Source organism: Oncorhynchus tshawytscha, linkage group LG02 (genome assembly GCF_018296145.1).
Source record: "Oncorhynchus tshawytscha isolate Ot180627B linkage group LG02, Otsh_v2.0, whole genome shotgun sequence".
Lineage (NCBI taxonomy): Eukaryota > Metazoa > Chordata > Actinopteri > Salmoniformes > Salmonidae > Oncorhynchus > Oncorhynchus tshawytscha.
In genome coordinates, this window is record NC_056430.1 from 21,351,065 (window position 1) to 21,371,205 (window position 20,141).

A 20,141-nucleotide genomic window follows, 5' to 3' on the forward strand; every position below is an offset into this window, starting at 1 on the left:
CCCTACAATTCAGGCTTTCTACAAACAGCTGTCTCTGGAATTTTCAGTAGCCTGTATTCATATGCCTCCCTATAGAATTATTAATTAGAATACTTAGTAATTTAATAGGATCTCACTATAGAGCAAGAGAATAGGAGGTACCTGAGGTGTGAAACAGACTCCCACGTGGTGATGGACACATGCAAGTGTTAGGGTCGATGGCTTCACTCAGTGTGCCAGTTTCAAGTAAGAATAATATAGCCTTTTACGAAACACTATTCTCTGTTACACAGTACGTGGACATTTCGTCCTTGTACAAATGTAGCCTTCAACTTGTCTATAAACGAATCAAGTTATAATTAATCAAATGAGAAAAATGGTCAAGCTTTTACAGTGACAACACAGTGCATTATGTGCGGTAGGAGGGGTTCTAGTGACGTTGGCACCCAATAAGTGCGCTGGCTCCTTGGTACAGAGCAGCATCAGCATCGCTCTCCTCTCAGCGGCAGTTTTGCGCTAGACAAGTCGGAACAATTTCTCACATATAGCTTCTTATTGCACTCACAACTTTGCATCTAAGAAGAGAGCTCCGGGAATTAATACCATTTATTCGAGGAAGGCGAGTCGGTCAAAACGCTGTCACTTGATCTTACAGCGCTCTGGCAAAGATGAATTTTGTATCGGTTGTTATACTGACGTGCATCTTACTTGTGGAAACATCTTGGGTAAGATATATTTATTTTCGAAATACGGTGGAAGTAGCCTACTGCACTGCTGTGCCTGCTTGGCATGCACGAGCTTTTTCAGCGCTGTGCATGTGGCGCTGAATTGTGGTCAGCGACTTTTCCCTACAGTAACATGCTGCGTTTAAAGAGCGTATAATGTCATGATAATTTCAGACGATACTTCAAAATGATTTTGTAGTCACCACTCATTTCGGGTTTGGTCAAAAAAAAGCTACATTCCTGTTGAATGACAGGTGCCTGAATAAACCAACCAACTATTCATTTTGAGTCCCTTTTCTAATCATTTACTTTAGTCTACTGAACTGCAGTAGCCTATTAGTGAGTTAAAGCATTGCAGAGCATGCCGAAGCCTTTTGGTTTCATAAACTGTATAGTAGGCTATAGGAGGCCACGAACTTCATGCACGTTTACGGACTGCCATATTCCATTGGATTAAATCACCACTAGCCTATTGCTAGCATGTTAGAGCCTCGACATAATATCAAAATCACTATATCTCATCATTTGATTTCATTGAAATTGAAAAACTGATATGATTTTTTCCTGAAATAGTCTACTCATGCCTGAAATAAACATATTCATTTGTCTCCTGGATAGCATCTTTGTTTTTGTGGTAGAATAAACAAATGTGACATTTTGAATAGATTGTCTATTTTTACTATACATTATTTATACTATGAACATGATCTATGAGTATTTTTTGTTGCCCATCATTATCATATACAACACTTTAAAAAGGTGACCAATGAACCCACTGGTATCTGGTGTTTTTGATTCCATTGTAAATGTTGTCATCCATTTAAACAGCAAGCGGTGGACTGAAGATAATTAGCAACATCAGTCTCTAGTCTGTCTGTCGAAGGTTCAATATCAGTTTCAAAGCCTGCAAGATCATCCTGTGACCCTCTGGCCACAAGTCAATTTTCCAATGCTTATAGGCTGTCTTTTTCTCTACCCAGGGGACCAAGGCAGGCCAAAGTCCTAAACCCCCATGCAGACCAGGCTTCTCTGAGAGCTTCTACACTGTGTTTGTCTCGAGGGATCTACTGCGAGGCCAAAGCATTCTCAAAGGTAAGCACTGTGGTTGCGGAGGCCCTGGATCTCATTTATTGACTGGTGTTTCCCCCTCTTCTCCGGAGATACATCCCAACCAGAGGGTGATTGAGTGTGTGTGTGGGAGGAAATATATTATGGTATGCGGTATTCCATCATGACTTAACAAGGTCAGTGCACACTCTGTGGTAGAACAATGCCGATCTGGTGGAACACGCAGAACAATCATCCATGTGTTGATGCAGTTAAAGTTGGATGGAATTTACACTGTGTTTTGAATCCACATGATAATTAGGCTGTTTTTGAAATATAAAATATATTCGTATCACATGAACTGCATTTTCAAGCCAACATAAAAGTGTTCCCATTGAAAACATTGAATTTCTCCTTTCATAAAGGATCACTTAAACAGCAGACTTACCAAAGCAGGCTCATTTAAATCACAAATCTATCTCTTTTCTGTGTTTGCTTCTGGAAGCTCACAGCTTTTATTTTATTCCCTGTATTCAATGTAATACATTTTCCCTTTTATCCTCTCTATTTTTCAGAGGAATTCAATTCTCTTTTCCTGCGCTCCATTTCTTTTCAGCGCATCACATCTATTGTGAGGTTCCTCTCCAGCAATGTAGAATTTGTAGAGCTTGGCTCATATGTTTGTCTTGAAGTCGCTTATAAAATTGCAGTAACAAACCTCACTGGCAGATTCTTTTATCATTGTATAATTGATCATTCTATTTGCATGCATTGCATATTCATCTTAGAATAGTACATTTTATTTTGATTAAATTAAAACATCCTCGTTAGGTGTAGTACAGTAAGAGCTTTATGAACTCAGCAAGGGTTTAGAGATGAGGGCAGGATTAAGGTACTCCTAAAACAGACCTTATCCCCTATGACTCTTCACAGTGGCTCAACACTACAGAAAGATGAGCACCACTTTCCCTTGACACTTATCCTTTCTGCAGGCTATTTATGGTTGTTGTTGATTGAAACGTTATTTTCTAGGTGGAAACAATGCTCTTGTTTTAATGTTTGTTGGGATATGTCAACTGCTTTAAACAAAAGCAATTTAATTATTGCGGAGGTTATTTAGGAGGCAGACAAGGACATCACATCCTGTCAATAGGGAGATACTTTGCCTGGAGGCTTGGGGTTGAAGGGACCTGCCTGTCTGGAAATTGGCTGAGGTGTCCACAGTGACCCATGCCAAAAACAATGTTGACAGAACCTGATGCATTTGGACAGGTAACAACATAGAGGGCCCTGGTGTTTGTGTGGTGTGTGAGAGAGTGTGTGCGTGTGTGTGTGTGTTTGAGAGAGAAACACTGCTGCCTGCACCTTTCAACAAAAATCATACACCACTCCAGTTCTAGATCATTTTGATTATTTGGTCTATATTGTACAGCCTCCATTGCTTCGATACCGATATTAACTCTGTATCCTCTCACTCTGTTGCTTCGTGAACACCAATCTTTGTGCCGTGCTGTTCTCCCTACTGGCCACTCAGGAATATCGGCTGGAGGAGCTTAAGTCCTCCTGCTATTATTAATGCACCGCGGCTGGCCTGACTGAGGGTTTGTTTCCTCCATGACACAAGGCAACAGGAAAAAATGGAGGAATACTAACAATTCTGTGTACAGTATGTAACCCAGAACTTTCACAGAAATGAATTGGTGAAGCAGAGAAGAGGGAGGGGCTGAGGTGCTACATTTGTATGGTTGCTGGACAAATGAAGCTATACTAGTGATAGGCGCAGCATCCCAGCCAGGTGCAACCTGACATTGGCTTCTATGCTGTTCGATGGACAGTAAACCTCAGCCATTTCCATGTTCTAATCCCACACCATTCATCCAGTCTTTAAGGTGGTGGGGAGGAAGAGCTGTTAGACAATGTTTGTCATATTGACTGTTTGGAGGGAGTGTGGGTGGATGTTAGACCATAGACTAATGGCACAAATGGTACTTTTAACTTGTTAGCACCCACCTCAGTGCCTTTTCACATCCCTGGCCTTAATGGGTAGGTGCTTGTACACCCACATCTGTTTAGTTTACATAAAAATATTTATGGATGCAAAGATGATCATTATGTTCTCCCAACAATATTGTGATGACAGTACTGTTCTAGCTGAGATTATCCAGTCACACCTCCTCCTTCCAAATATAGCCCTATAAATTAAACAGGTTTTTACTGGTTTTATGGCAACACTAAATACCTTTATTGTTTATCATTACATACATTTATTGGCTGCCCTAACTTTAACAGAGTGAATTAACACATGCTTCTATGGATCTGATTGTCTTTGTATGGGAGGAGTTGGAGATTATATGGCAGTGTGCCTAGAGAGGCATTGTCACGCCCTGGCCATAGAGAGGCTTTTATTCTCTATTTTGGGTAGGCCAGGGTGTGACTAGGGTGGGTATTCTAGTTTCTTTATTTCTATGTTTTCTGTTTCTATGTTTTGGCCAGAGATGGTTTTCAATCAGGGACAGCTGTCTAATCGTTGTCTCTGATTGGGAATCATACTTCGGCAGATTTTCTTCCTTTGTATTTTGTGGGTAGTTGTCTTTGTTAGTGGCCTGTATAGCCCTAGTAAGCGTCTCGGTCTTTTATTTGTTTTTATTTATTTTTTCTCCTTGTTTTGTTGGCGAGATTTATAATAAAGAGAAATGTACCCTCACCATGCTGCACCTTGGTCCGGTCATTTCCAAGACGACGTTCGTGACAGGCATGGTGCTCATTCCATCCAGATCCCTGCTGTGGCCAGATAGGCCATGAAAAGGGATATTCCGGTGATTGCACATCACAGTGTAAACCATCACCTCAGTCTCAGAGCCGGAACAGACACCTAGGAACGTAGGCAGAGAGGAGGGGCAGAGTACAAAATAAATTGATTTGAACTGCAGTTTCTTCAGGGTTGTGGCCCTTAAAGTCACTGTCAGTACGTATTAAAAAAACATCTGTGATGAGTTTCATCCCTCGCCCTTCACCATCCACCACCATCCAAAAGCAACAGAACTTATCCCCTGTACCACGGGGGAGTTGGTTGAGTGCAAATTTTTGTTTTCTGTGATGGCTAAATGTGTCAATCAAAGGTACAATGTAACTTTAAACTGAATAGTAATGTTGCTTTGGGATGCTTTTGATTCTCTCTAAAGTAATGGAATCCAGGCACCTAATAAAAGCATACAGCATAGAGGTTCAGGAGGGAAACAATACAATGACAACTTGGTCTTCAGGGTGACAGTACCACAAGTGAAGTGTCAGTTATGTGAATCAGGGAATCTTTCATGGATGCTTTTGCTTTGTGAACTGCAAAACATACTTCAATCCCCTTTCTAACAGAATGGACTTGTTTTGATGTCTAAACTTTATGTATTCTTTCTTTGTATCTTCAATGAATCTGAACCCTCACTGCTCTATCTGGTGAGAAACATGGGATTTGATCCCTCCCTTTTTTTCTTACGTGTGTTATCACTACCCTTCTTTCTTTTTTGCTTATTTTTTTCACTCAACTCATTTTCTTTCAATATTTGCTCTTTGCAGTTCAGCAGAAGATAAACAGGTGGTTTGACGACTTCTCCTGAATTTACTCTTTGTTAGATGTCGATAGACACTATCAGTATTACAACTCATTCATATTATTGGGAGTTAGGCAAAATGTGTTTACAGTTGAAGTCGGAAGTTTACATACACCTTAGCCAAATACATTTAAACTCAGTTTTCGGAATTCCTGACATTTAATCCTAGGAAAAGTTCCCTGTCTTAGTAGCATAGGGAATGATTTATTTCATCTTTTATTTCTTTCATCACATTCCCAGTTGGTCTGAAGATTACATACACTCAATTCGTATTTGGTAGCATTGGCTTTAAATTGTTTAACTTGGGTCAAACGTTTTGGGTAGCCTTCCATACGCTTCCCACAATAAGTTGTGTGAATTTTGGCCCATTACTCCTGACAGTGCTAGTGTAACTGAGTCAGGTTTGTAGGCCTCCTTGCTCGCACATGCTTTTTCAGTTCTGCCCACAAATTTTCTATAGGATTGAGGTCAGGGCTTTGTGATGGCCACTCCAATACCTCGATTTTGTTGTCCTTAAGCCTTTTTGCCACAAATTTGGAAGTATGCTTGGGGTCATTGTCGATTTGTAAAACCCATTTGCTACCAAGCTTTAAATTCCTGACTGATGTCTTGAGATGTTGCTTCAATATATCCATATAATTTTCCTACCTCATGATGCCATCTATTTGTGAAGTGCACCAGTCCCTCCTGCAGAAAAATCCTCCCACAACATGATGCCTCCACCCCCGTGCTTCACTTTTGGGATGGTGTTCTTCAGCTTGCAAGCCTCCCCCTTCTTCCTCCAAACATATTGATGGTCATTGTGGCCAAACAGTTCTATTTTTGTTTATTCAGACCAGAGAACATTTCTCCAAAAAGTACGATCTTTGTCCCCATGTGCAGTTGCAATCCGTAGTCTGGCTTTTTTTAAGCCTTTCAGGTTATGTCGATATAGGACTCGTTTTTACTGTGGATACAGATACTTTTGTACCTGTTTCCTCCAGCATCTTCATAAGGTCCTTTGCTGTTGTTCTTGGATTGATTTGCACTTTTCGCACCAAAGTACGTTCATGTCTAGGAGACAGAACGCGACTCCTTCCTGAGCAGTATGACGGCTGCGTGGTCCCATGGTGTTTATACTTGCGTACTATTGTTTGTACAGATGAACGTGGTACCTTCAGGCGTTTGGAAATTGCTCCTAAGGATGAACCAGACTTGTGGAGGTCTCCAATTTTTTTTCTGAGGTCTTGGCATCCCATGATGTCAAAACCAAAGCGAAGCTTCTAAAACCATGACATCATTTTCTGGAAATTTCCAAGCTGTTTAAAGGCACAGTCAACTTAGTGTATGTAAACTTCTGACCCACTGGAATTGTGATAATCTGTGCAATAATCTGTCTGTAAACAATTGTTGGAATAATTACTTGTGTCATGCACAAAGTAGATGTCCTAACCAACTTGCCAAAACTGTTTTAATGATTCCAACCTAAGTGTATTTAAACTTCCGACTTCAACTGTATATTAACTTTACCATAAACCAGATGCCTTCAACTATCAGCACTTTTACTGTCAACTCACAACTTTAGAAGTGTCTTATGTGAAATGACACGTGATCCCAATCAGACAACATTTAAAAATATCTGACACATAAAGTAATATCTTGGTTAAAACAGCCTGTCTGGTGTTTGCTCTGCTCGACAGAACCTCAGACACCTCGCCTAGCTTCTCTCCAAGTCAGGAAGAGCTGCTCTCATAAGTATGTCCAAACCCAGGGAAAGGGATTATGATTTCAGGTGTTTGATAAGCAGGATACCATTTTCCCTTTCTCTCTTGTCCTCCGGAGAGTCTTTCATCTCTCTACACAGGACACAGAGTCTGTGGTGAGCTGATAGAATACAAGTAGTGAAGATGAGCTACATCGTTTCTCTTTATCTCCTCTTCCCTTCACACACAACACGAAGAATGGCCCTATATCCCTCAAAGCCCCTAGAACATGACATCCACCGCCAGCCCATTCCATTACCCCAGCCACATAAGGTACAGTAAAATGCTTTCCATTTAATGTCGGTCGTCCCCCGCTATGGTGGTTGAGGTACTGCAAAGTATTGTTGGAAGGATAGCTAACTTTCAGCAGAAATAGTGGATGTTGTCACGAGAACTATATACCAAAAATGGTACAGTGACTAGTGGGGTTCTTCTTGCGAATCACCATAGTCATATATGGAATTCGTCAATGCTTTGTAGTGTATGAAGGATAAAATGATAGATTCAAAATTAATCTGTGAACAACTGCCAATCTTTTTCTCAGTAGATAAAAAAAACATGCATCGATTGCTCAGTTCAGCAGGTAGTAGTTGCTCTAAAATACAGAAGCCTCTATTGTCTGTAGGGTTGCAAAGCTACCAGTAATTTACCGGTATCTTCAGTAATTTAGGTAATTTAGCCTAAACAGAAAATATGGCAATCTATCGTAACTTTGGCAATTTATACTTGAATAACTTGTATATAAATGGTCTTTTAAAAAAAATAGTGGTGCCCATATTGTTTCTAGTAGATAGACCATATGGTTCAAGAGAAAATAGCCTAATTAATGAAAAAAGCATTTAATCAACAATGGTATTATTTTCAATGAATTCTGCAACTTTTTCAACTATTTACCTTTTTCTCAACTGCCACCAGTTTGACGCCAAAACAATAACAGTAAATATATATTGACATATAAAAAATAAAATAAAAAGTGTGTAAAAAATATAAAGGTTATTTCATGCTCAAACCCTCATTAAACACCAAACACTAAGTTGATGGTTTATATTTACGATAATGTTTTGCCGCTTTGGCATTCAATTTTTTATTTAAAAAAACAATTTAATTATTTAATATATTTTACATGTGATAAAGCCACACAGAGCGCCAGAGGCACACTACATGACCAGACGTATGTAGACACTTGCTCGTCGAACATCTCATTCCTAAATCATGGGCATCAATATGGAGTTGGTCCCTCCTTTGCTGCTATAACAGCCTCTACTCTAGATGTTAGAACATTTATGTGAGGACTTGCTTCCATTCAGCCACAAGACCATTAGTGAAGTTGGGCGATTAGGCCTGGCTCACAGTCGGCGTTCCAATTCATCCAAAAGGTGTTGGATTGGATTGAGGTCGGTGCTCTGTGCAGGCCAGTCAAGTTCTTCCACACCAATCTCAATAAACCATTTCTGAATGGAACTTGGTTTGTGCACGGGGGCATTGTCATGCTAAACCAGGAAAGGGCCTTCCCCAAACTGTTGCCACAAAGTTGGAAGCACAGAATCGTTATTGTATGCTGTAGCGTTAAGATTTCCCTTCACTGGAACTAAGGGTCTTAGCCCGAACCAGGAAAAACAGCCCCAGACCACTATTCTTCCTCCACCAAACTTGACAGTTGGCACTATGCCTTCAAGCAGGTAGCGTTCTCCTGGCATTTGCTAAACCCAAATTCTTTGGATTGCCAGATTCATCACTCCAGAGAATGGGTCTCCACTGCTCCAGAGTCCAATGGCGGCGAGCTTTACACCACTCTAGCTGACGCTTGGCATTGCGCATGGTGATCTTAGGCTTGTGTGCAGCTGCTCGGCCATGGAAATCTATTTCTTGAAGCTCCCGATGAAACAGTTCTTGTGCTGACGTTTATTCCAGAAGCAGTTTGGAACTCGGTAGTGAGTGTTGTAACAGGAGGACAGGAGGACAGACGATTATAAAATGTAATTTTTAAATTATTTTTTTAATCCTCAATCTACACACAATAACCTGTAATGAAAAAGGAAAAACAGGTTTATAGAAATGTTTGCAAATTTTATTTTAAAAAGTATAAAAAATGAAATATCACATTTACATAAGTATTCAGACCCTTTATTCAGTACTTTGTTGAAGCACCTTTGGCAGCGTTGAGTCTTCTTGGGTATGACGCTACAAGTTTCTCTCATTCATCTCTGCTCTCTCTCTCTCTCTCTCTCTCTCTCTCTCTCTCTCTCGAATTGTCCTGAAGCCACTCTTGTACTGTACTTTGCTCTATTCATCTTTCCCTTGATCCTAACTAATCTCCCAGTCCCTGCAGCTGAAAACAATCCCACATGATGCTGCCACCACCACGCTTCACTGTAGGGATGGTGCCAGGTTTCCTCCAGACGTGATGCTTGGCATATAGGCCAAAGAATTCAATCTTGGTTTCATCAGACCAAAGAATCTCGTTTCTCATGGTCTGAGAGTCCTTTAGGTTCCTTTTGGCAAACTCCAAGCGGGCTGTCATTCGCCTTTTACTGAGGAGTGGATTCCGTCTGGCCACTCTACCATAAAGGCCTGATTGGTGGTGTGCTGCAGAGATGGTTGTCCTTCTGGAAGGTTATCACATCTATGCAGAGGACCTCTAGAGCTCTGTTAGAGTGACCATAGGGTTCTTGGTCACCCCCCTGACCAAGGCTCTTCTCCCCCGATTGCTCAATTTGGCTGGGCGGCCAGCTCTAGGAAGAGTCTTGGTGGTTCCAAACTTCTTCCATTTAAGAATAATGGAGGCCACTGTGTTTTTGGGACCTTCAATGCTGCAGAAATGTTTTGGTACCCTTCCCCAGGTCTGTGCCTCGACACAGTACTGTGTCGGAGCTCTTTGGACAATTTCTTCGACCTCATAACTTGGTTTTTGCTCTGACATGCACTGTCAACTGTGGGACTTTATATAGACAGGTGTATGCCTTTCCAAATCATGTCCAATCAATTGAATTTACCACAGGTGGGCTCCAATCAAGTTGTAGAAACATCTCAAGGATGATCAATGGAAACAGGATGCACCTGAGCTCAATTTCGAGTCTCATAGCAAAGGGTCTGAATACTTATGTAAATAAAGTATTTCTGTTTTTTATTTTGTATAAATTTCAAAACATTTCTAAAACCTTGTTTTCACTTTGTCATTATGGTGTATTGTGTCAACATTGATGAGGGAAAAAATGATTTAATCAATTTTAGAACAAGGCTGTAACATAACAAAATGTTGAAAAAGGGAATGGTTCTGAATACTTTCCGAATGCACTGTATACAGTGTAAATACAGACACCTGTAATAATCTGTAGTACCCAAAAGGGCCACTTGATGTCTTGTGATAGTCCACATAAAATTCTTGAAAGATACAACAATTCTGATACCTTACTGGTAAAATGTCAAAAGCTTCAAGTAATATACCCTCCCTTTACAACCCTTATTCTCTGGGTTTTCCCATCACTTACAAGCAGATTAAAGTTAAGAGTATGTTTCTAACCCAACTACTCTCCATTCATATAGCTAGGTCAGCAGGAGCCTTAGCTGAAGAGTAAAAACGTGTTGCTTTGTTTTATCATGGACACTTGCTGCAATCCATTTCCAAGCCCTGTGCCTCAGTAGTCGACCGGGGAAGGTTATGCAATAGATCTACATGTATATAAAATTAGTAGATGAGCCAAAGGTGTCCCAAAATCTGACCTTCAGAATGATATTATCAGATGTTAGATAAGACAGGAAAAGGAAAGGGAGACAGAGCACATAGTCCCAGCCAGGATATTCATTTTGGGGGACAGAGGTGGTTGAAGTTCACTGCTTTAGTGTGCGATACAGCATAGATTGGGAATATCTGTTAAAATGCTATGGAAAAGCAACCAATGTCAAGGATAGTTGCACCCAGCCATATAATCCCTATGTAACACCTGGTCTCTTCCAGAGAGAGCAATTTGTGCAGTTTGCATCATTAATCAATACATTTTCTTAATCAGCCACCCTCTTAATCAATATGCTTTAGCGCATTACATTTTCATGCTCTCTAATGATTTGAGACCCTGATAAGGGAGCTATCTTTTGTTGTGTTACAGAAACAACTGATTTTCCTTGTAGGAAACCTCAGTTTCACCTCATTACCAAGGATTTCCCCCTCCCCTAAGCCCCAGGATTTACATGCATCTGAATACAAATCAGGGTTTTGTGTTCAAGTGAGGTTTAGCTGACTTTAGACGATTCATTCACTTGTTATCTTATTTGGTTGGATCTTTCCTACAGTTAGATTTGTTAGGTTATTAAGTGGATTATGATTTAAATTATTAATAGGAGCAACACATTAAGTAGTACTAGAAGTCTACCATCATAACCTCTTGAAAAAACATTTGGATTATGTTATACACTCACTTTCACCTTTTATAGCAGTAGTCTTTCAATGATACTTATTTGCATGGTTTGAGTATCCTCTCAAGCTTTGAGATTAAATATGAAAACAAATTATATCTGCATGCTTTTCTTCTTGTCTTCCTCCCACCTACCTGCGTGATTGTGCCAGTGTGTTAACCCTGACCTCTCTCAGCTGCAACCTTCATGGTTACAAGCCCTCTGGTAGTGCTTTAATTACTGTGTGGACTGAGTGGAGTGGATTAGTTCTGTAGGTCCGTCTCAGCCTGGGGGAGGAGGGATGTGATTCAGCCCAAAGTGGCTCCATTCACTCACCTCCTCTCCTCAAGAAAACAGGGAGAGGAGGGGGAGGAGGATACCAATACTTTGTTGGTATTCATGAGGAAATGCTATTTTCCTTTGCCAAACAGAAATAGTGTTTATTCTCAAACACAAATATCGTGAACTACAGTACATGGCTCATTTATGAAAGCGTCTGAAACGTTTAGGCAGAGCTTTCCCTCTTTGTCGTTTCTCTACATCATCAGAATGTTCCAATGTGCATTAGTTTGACTCACTCACTATGGTGCTATAGATGCATAGTGCATACTGTCTGTGTATGTTATCACATATTATGATTCTAAAATATGCTAGCATCTGTACATTCATGTAAAAGTTTTTTTTTGGAGAGCTACATCTGTTCAATGAGTAATGCGCAAAATATATGCCCTCCTACATAAATGTCAGTCAGCCCGTCCATTTAGTATAGGCACATCATCATCCTCGTCATTATTCACCATGAATAATCATCATCTGAAGCAGTTAGTCTGAATGATGCTGTTACAGATGCTGTTTTAAGGAGCTTATGACCAGTGGTGTAAAGTACCTAAGTAAAAATACTTAAGTACTACTTAAGTCGTTTTTGGGGGTATCTGTACTTTACTTTACTATTTATATTTTTGACAACTTTTACTTTTACTCCAACTACATTCCTAAAGCAAATAATGTACTTTTAACTTGTTACATTTTCCATGACACCCAAAAGTACTCATTACATTTTGAATGCTTAGCAGGACAGGAAAATTGTCTAAGAGAACATCCCCTCTCATCCTTACTGGCTAAATTAGAGAAAAAAAACAAGAAAACTGTGCTGTCTAGGATGCTTAATATAAGGAATTTGAAATTATTTATACTTTTACTTTTGATACTTAAGTATTTTTAAAACCAAATACTTTTGGACTTTTACTCAAGTAGTATTTTACTGGGTGACTTTCACTGCTACTTGAGTCATTTTCTTTTAAGGTATCTTTACTTTTACTCAAGTATGACAATTAGGTACTTTTTCCACCCCTGCTTATGGATTGGGACCATTTCACTTCTCCTCACGCTTCTTCCATCCTTATCTTTCCCTCTCTTCCTCTTTCTTCCTCTCTCCTGAGTCAGGGACTTTTTTATTTACCTTTATTTAACTAGGCAAGTCAGTTAAGAACAAATTCTTATTTTCAATGACGGCCTTAGGCGGCGTCTCACTTCATCGATGAGTTATAGTGAAGCATTTTAACGTGGTGCTGCCACTTTACCCCCAGGTTCCCCAACATTCATTTCCCGAGTCACCATCACTGGAAGAGCTGAAAAACATAATACAATCGAAGTTATTTACGCCATGCTGCGCCCAACTCCTGTATCCCTCAAAGCCGCAGCTACACACATCTCTAGGGCCACTGTGTACTGTAGGCTACATCTATTTCTGTAACCACAGGGTTTGTATCTTCGTAATTAAAAGACTTCACTGTGTGCTCTAAAGTCGAACATCACAGAGGTCCCTAGCCACAGAAATAGCTGTGTTTAGTTTATTGTTATCTCATTCAACCATGTTCTTCTGTATCTCTAGTCATGGTATTTATGTTCTTATGCTCTTATCTCGTTCATTTTTTTGTTTGTTCCCCCCCAAATCCTGGCAATCAGACTGTATTCTGTGTTTGTTGGTGTACAGTATAACTGACTGTGTGTCTGTGTGTTTTATGTTATGTCTGTTTTGGTGTGTTTGTTATGTGTGTGTGTGTTTCCCAGCTAGCACATTTGGTTCCTTGGAAGTTGTGGGAACATACATTTTTTGATTTCCCATTGGTTCTGGGAACAAAGCCACAAGTTTCCTGACTGTTTTTCTAAACAACAATTTCACTTGTTCTGTGGACATTCATTTTTAGGTTGCAGGGAGGTTCTGATAACGTTTTACTGGGGAAGTTTTATTAACATTATGAAAATGGAAGTTATTTGAAGTTAAATAAATAACGTTCTGAGAACAATCTCTAAATGTTGAGAATGTTTTGAACGAAATGTAAGAAATTGTTTTTGAATAACTTCCTTAAAACTTAAAAATTTGTTCTTAACTGACTTGCCTAGTTAAATAAAAGGTAAAAATGAATAAAAATAAAATCTGTGGATTGGAGTTCAAAACAGCTAACCTAGCAGTGTTATTAAAAGTCATAGTGAAACACTGGGTGTTTAGCTGCTTTGAACTCTAATCCACAGATTTTATTTTTATTCATTTAACTAGGCAAGTCAGTTAAGAACAAATTCTTATTTTCAATGACAGCCTAGGAGCAGTGGGTTAACTGCCTTGTTCAGGGGTAGAACGACAGATTTGTACCTTGTCAGCTTGGGGATTTGAACTTACAACCTTCGGTTACTAGTCCAACACTCTAACCACTAGGCTACGCTGCCACCCCGGTAGGTCAGATAGGACACATGGAAATTAATTTGCTTAGGCATTAATCATGCAAATGCATTTTTTATTATTATTGTGGAATGGCATTTTAGTCTATTCAAACATCCCACGTTTCAAATTAAACAAGCACACATTAAGATCAGGTGTGGCCAATTAGGGGCGGGGCCAACACACCTTAACTGAGACAGAGGAAAGAGAGAGCTTTGTTGACTCTGAGAACGGAATGTATGTTTTTCTTTATAACATTCTTAGAACGTTACTAATGTTTTATTGTATTTTTTAAGGACAGCTTTCTTAATGTTCTGAGAACATGACTTTAAATAGAACCACGAGGAAACCTGCAGAAATCGGTATGACGAAGTACTGAAATTCCCACAGAAGAACGTTGTTTTTTAATGTTCTTGGAGCAATTTGAGAACATGACTTTAAAAAGAACCATGAAGAAACCAGTTGGAATCATTATGCTGAAATATTCTAATTCCCACAGAAGAACGTTGTTTCTTAACGTTCTCTAAACTATTTGAAAACATTCCCAATGTCAAACCAGTTGTAAAACATTACTAGAACATTACCAAAATTGAAATTAAATGTAACCATGGTTGACGTTTTAGGAAACATTCTGTTAAAGTAATGAAAATACCAAGAAAATATTGGGTTTTTTTTGTCAATGAGCTGAGAATGTTCCAAAAACCAACCAACTATCCTGCACCATTACCAGAAAGTTTCGGGAAAGTTGTATGAAAAATAACCATAGAACAACCACGCTCTCAGAAAGTTATGCACTAACATTAGCTGGGTTGTTTGTGTGTCTGGGTCTTTATCTGTAGTGTTAAGTAACTTCTCTACTGTAGCCTGGGGTCTGTGGTGGGGTGGCTGAGTAACATTAGCCACAGGATGAGGAGGCACTGCTCCACCCAGAGGGTGATTATTTTAAGTGCAGGAATTAAGGGACTACAAACCAGCCAAGTAATCCAGCTGTCAATCTCATGGCTCGTTACCAAGGGGGGGTGGGGGGGGATTGATTGATTGATTGGGTTGGTGGCTTTTCTGTGTGGGCTTTGAGATTACCTTATTAAGCTTTTACTTCCTGGACTTTGGCGTGGGACAAAGAAATCACAAGCTTGTCAATCTAACAGCAAACCTGTTTCAAGGTCCTTTGCAATTCCCATATTAATTAACACCAACGATTAGTTAATTTAATTGAAGTTGCCTCAAGCTGTAATTTGCTTTCCAGCAGTAATGAGTCCATGAAAGTACAGTAATTATACAAAACACTTGAAAATGGAACATAGATCTATCTACCTGTTAAAAGCATAATTGACAAAGAATGTACTTTTCTTCAACCGTGTTTTAAACAATGTTATTATGGTAAATCTGCAGCTTCAGGAAGATGTAGCTCATTGGTATAATGCTCACTACACTATGACTGGGCTCTACGATACGAGATGGCTGATGCCAATTTAGAAACACAATCATCTCCAATGATTTCTCTTTGCTAGATCAATACTGAATGCAAACCAGTGATGGAACGGGGGGGGTAAAAATCGATACAGTTACATATCGGGATATTATTTTTGACGATATATCGTATTGTATCGTTTTGACAATATCGCAATATTATTTTTGCGCTAGTTGGCTGTACTTTGTACCCAAACTCCATTATTTTTCATTCATAGTTTGTTCTCCATCTTCTTTCTAAATAGGGAGACCATTTTCTTTCAGCATTTATTTCCACATGGCTCTCTTGTCATTCTGCAGCAGACATATGATAAGCAATATGTTTGGAAAATCAAATCACAATAAAATCACAGTATCGGATCGAAATACATATACACTGAGTGTACAACACATTAGGAACACCTTTCTAATATTGAGTTGCACCCACTTTTTCCCCCAGAACAGCCTCCATTCGTCGGGGTATAAACTCTACAAGGTGTCGAAAGCGTTCCACAGGAAAGCGGGCCCATGTTGACACAAAAGCTTGAGAAAAAAGTAGAAACCTGCACACTGCTTTTGGTAGTATCGCTGCTCTTTAATAAGCTTTACAGTTGAAGTCAGTTCACATACACTTAGGTCGGAGTCAACCGAATCGTTTCTAGTCATCTCTCCTCCTTCATGGCTTTTTCTTCTCTTGACTTTATATTGCGATGGGCAACTTTCATAAATTAGGTGCATTGAACTGACTTCTATTTTAGCCCAACGAGCAGAAAGTCGCTGGCACACGCGCGAGTAGTGTGGGTGCAATAATATAGATTTCAAAATTTATTTTGCAACGCTCGCGAGCGGTGTCGTCAGCCTGTTAGCCCTAAACCCCTAGAAATAGCGTTTGACCTTGTGGTGACTAACAAATTGTCCCAGTTGGTCAAATTTTTGTTTATCATTCACAAGTATAGTTAAACATGTCCACACACACACACACCACACACACACAAACACCCACTGGGTGGAGAGATAATAACACACTAATTCTCTCTTTGTTTGTTTGGTTTAGAATTGTTCCAACCCCATGATTCTATCACTGACGCCCATCCTCCTATATGAAGCTATTTCCTTTACTAAATGAGAGCCAAATAAAGCATGGCTGACTGATGTACTGTATACAGTGCCTTCGGAAAGTATTCAGATCCGTTGACTTTTTACACATTTTGTTAGGTTACAGACTTATTCTAAAATGGATTAAATCATTGTTGTTCTTACACACACAATACCCCATAATGACAAAGCAAAAACTAGTTACAATTTTATTTTATTTATTTATTTTTAAAAAAGTATACTATCACATTTACATGCAGTGGGGAGAACAAGTATTTGACACACTGCAGATTTTGCAGGTTTTCCTACTTACAAAGCATGTAGAGGTTTGTAATTTTTAACATAGGTACACTTCAACTGTGAGAGACGGAATCTAAAACAAAAATCCAGAAAATCACATTGTATGATTTTTAAGTAATTAATTAGCTTGGTGAGAAGGTTGGTGAGAAGGCAACAGCTGTTGGCACAGTTATTCGAAAATGGAAGAAGTTCAAGATGACGGTCAATCACCCTCGGTCTGGGGCTCCATGCAAGATCTCACCTCGTGGGGCATCAATGATCATGAGGAATTTGAGGGATCAGCCCAGAACTACACGGCAAGACCTGGTCAATGACCTGAAGAGAGCTGGGACACAGTCTCAAAGAAAACCATTAGTAACACACTACGCCGTCATGGATTAAAATTCTGCAGCGCACGCAAGGTCCCCCTGCTCAAGCCAGCGCATGTCCAGGCCCGTCTGAAGTTTACCAATCACCATCTGGATGATCCAGAGGAGGAATGGGAGAAGGACATGTGGTCGGATGAGACAAAAATAGAGCTTTTTGGTCTAAACTCCTCTCGCCGTGTTTGGAGGAAGAAGAAGGATGAGTACAATGGGGCCATGTATCGCAAGATCTTGGCCAACAACCTCCTTCCCTCAGTAAGAGCATTGAAGATGGGTCGTGGCTGGGTCTTCCAGCATGATAACGACCCGAAACACACAGCCAGGGCAACTAAGGAGTGGCTCCGTAAGAAGCATCTCAAGGTCCTGGAGTGGCCTAGCCAGTCTCCAGACCTATACCCAATAGAAAATCTTTGGAGGGAGCTGAAAGTCTGTATTGCCCAGCGACAGCCTGGAAACCTGAAGGATCTGGAGAAGGTCTGTATGGAGGAGTGGGCCAAAATCCCTGCTGCAGTGTGTGCAAACTTGGTCAAGAACTACAGGAAACGTATGAACTCTGTAATTGCAAACAAAGGTTTCTGTACCAAATATTAAGTTCTGCTTTTCTGATGTATCAAATACTTATGTCATGCAATAAAATGCAAATTAATTACTTAAAAATCATACAATGTGATTTTCTGGATTTGTTTTAGATTCCGTCTCTCACAATTTTTGAATACAAATTACAGACCTCTACATACTTTGTAAGTAGGAAAACCTGCAAAATCGGCAGTGTATCAAATACTTGTTCTCCCCACTTTAAGTATTTAGACCCTTTACCTAGTACTGTGATGAAGCACCTTTGGCTGTGATTACTGCCTCAAGTCTTCTTGAGTATAACGCTACAAGCTTGGCACACCCGTATTTTGGGAGTTTCTCCCATTCTTCTCTGCCGATCCTCTCAAGCTCTGTCAGGTTGGATGGGGAGTGTTGCTGCACAGCTATTTTCAGGTCTCTCCAGATATGTTAGATCGGGTTCAAGTCTGGGCTCTGGCTGGACCACTCAAGGACACTCAGCGACTTGTCCTGAAGCCACTCCTGCGTTGCCTTGTTTGTGTGCTTAGGGTAATTGCCCTATTGGAAGGTGAACCTTCGCCCCAGTCTGAGGTCCTGAGCACTCTGGAGCAGGTTTTCATCATCTTCCTGACCAAGGCCATTCTCCCCCGATTGCTCAGTTTGGCACGCCGGCCAGCTCTAGTTTTAGTGATTTCAAACTTCTTCCATGTGTGTTCTTAGGAACCTTCAATGCTGCAGAAATGTTTTGGTACCATTCACCAGATCTGTGCCTCAACACGATCCTGTCTCGGAGCTCTACGGACAATTCCTTCAACCTCATGACTTGGTTTTTGCTCTGACATGCACCGTCAACTGTGGGACCTTATATAGACAGGTGTGTGCCTTTCCAAATAATGTCCAATCAATTGAATTTACCACAGGTGGACTCCACTGTTGTAGAAGCATCTCAAAATTGATCAATGGAAACATGATTCACCTGAGCTCAATTTCGAGTCTCATAGCAAAGGATCTGAATACTTATGTCAATATGGTATTTATGTTTTAAATTCTTTATACATTTGTAAACGCATTGTCATTATGGGCCCTTCTTTGGACACTGTGTTAACAACCCTCCAGGCAAGTTTCAATGCCATACAACTCTCCTTCCGTGGCCTCCAATTGATCTTAAATAAAAGTAAAACTAAATGCATGCTCTTCAACCGATCGCTGCCTGCACCTGCCCGCCTGTCCAACATCACTACTCTGGACGGCTCTGACTTAGAATGCGTGGACAACTACAAATACCTAGGTGTCTGGTTAGACTGTAAACTCTCCTTCCAGACCCACATCAAACATCTCCAATCCAAAGTTAAATCTAGAATTGGCTTCCTATTTCACATCAAAGCATCCTTCACTCATGCTGCCAAACATACCCTTGTAAAACTGACCATCCTACCAATCCTCGACTTCGGCGATGTCATTTACAAAATAGCCTCCAATACCCTACTTAACAAATTGGATGCAGTCTATCACAGTGCCATCCGTTTTGTCACCAAAGCCCCATATACTACCCACCATTGCGACCTGTACGCACTCATTGGCTGGCCCTCGCTTCATACTTGTCGCCAAACCCACTGGCTCCATGTCATCTACAAGACCCTGCTAGGTAAAGTCTCCCCTTATCTCAGCTCGCTGGTCACCATAGCATCTCCCACCTGTAGCACACGCTCCAGCAGGTTTATCTCTCTGGTCACCCCCAAAACCAATTCTTTCTTTGGCCGCCTCTCCTTCCAGTTCTCTGCTGCCAATGACTGGAACGAACTACAAAAATCTCTGAAACTGGAAACACTTATCTCCCTCACTAGCTTTAAGCACCAGCTGTCAGAGCAGCTCACAGATTACTGCACCTGTACATAGCACATCTATAATTTAGCCCAAACAACTATCTCTTTCCCTACTGTATTTATTTTATTTATTTTGCTCCTTTGCACCCCATTATTTTTATTTCTACTTTGCACATTCTTCCACTGCAAATCTACCATTCCAGTGTTTTACTTGCTATATTGTATTTACTTTGCCACCATGGCCTTTTTTGCCTTTACCTTGCTTATCTCACCTCATTTGCTCACATCGTATATAGACTTGTTTCTACTGTATTATTGACTGTATGTTTGTTTTACTCCATGTGTAACTCTGTG

General features: G+C 40.3%; 1 protein-coding gene across 2 annotated transcripts in view; it reads left to right on the forward strand.

The window, feature by feature from the left end:
- Positions 1-447: 447 nt before the first annotated feature.
- LOC112219555 (cadherin-4) overlaps positions 448-20,141 on the forward strand; it is a 342,114-nt gene continuing 322,420 nt past the window's right edge. For both annotated transcript variants that reach the window (XM_024380897.1, XM_024380906.1), the window contains exons 1-2: positions 448-704; positions 1,685-1,796. In XM_024380897.1, coding sequence (XP_024236665.1) covers positions 648-704; positions 1,685-1,796 — 169 coding nt within the window. In that variant the 5' untranslated portion in view covers positions 448-647. The remainder of the gene's footprint in view (positions 705-1,684; positions 1,797-20,141) is intronic.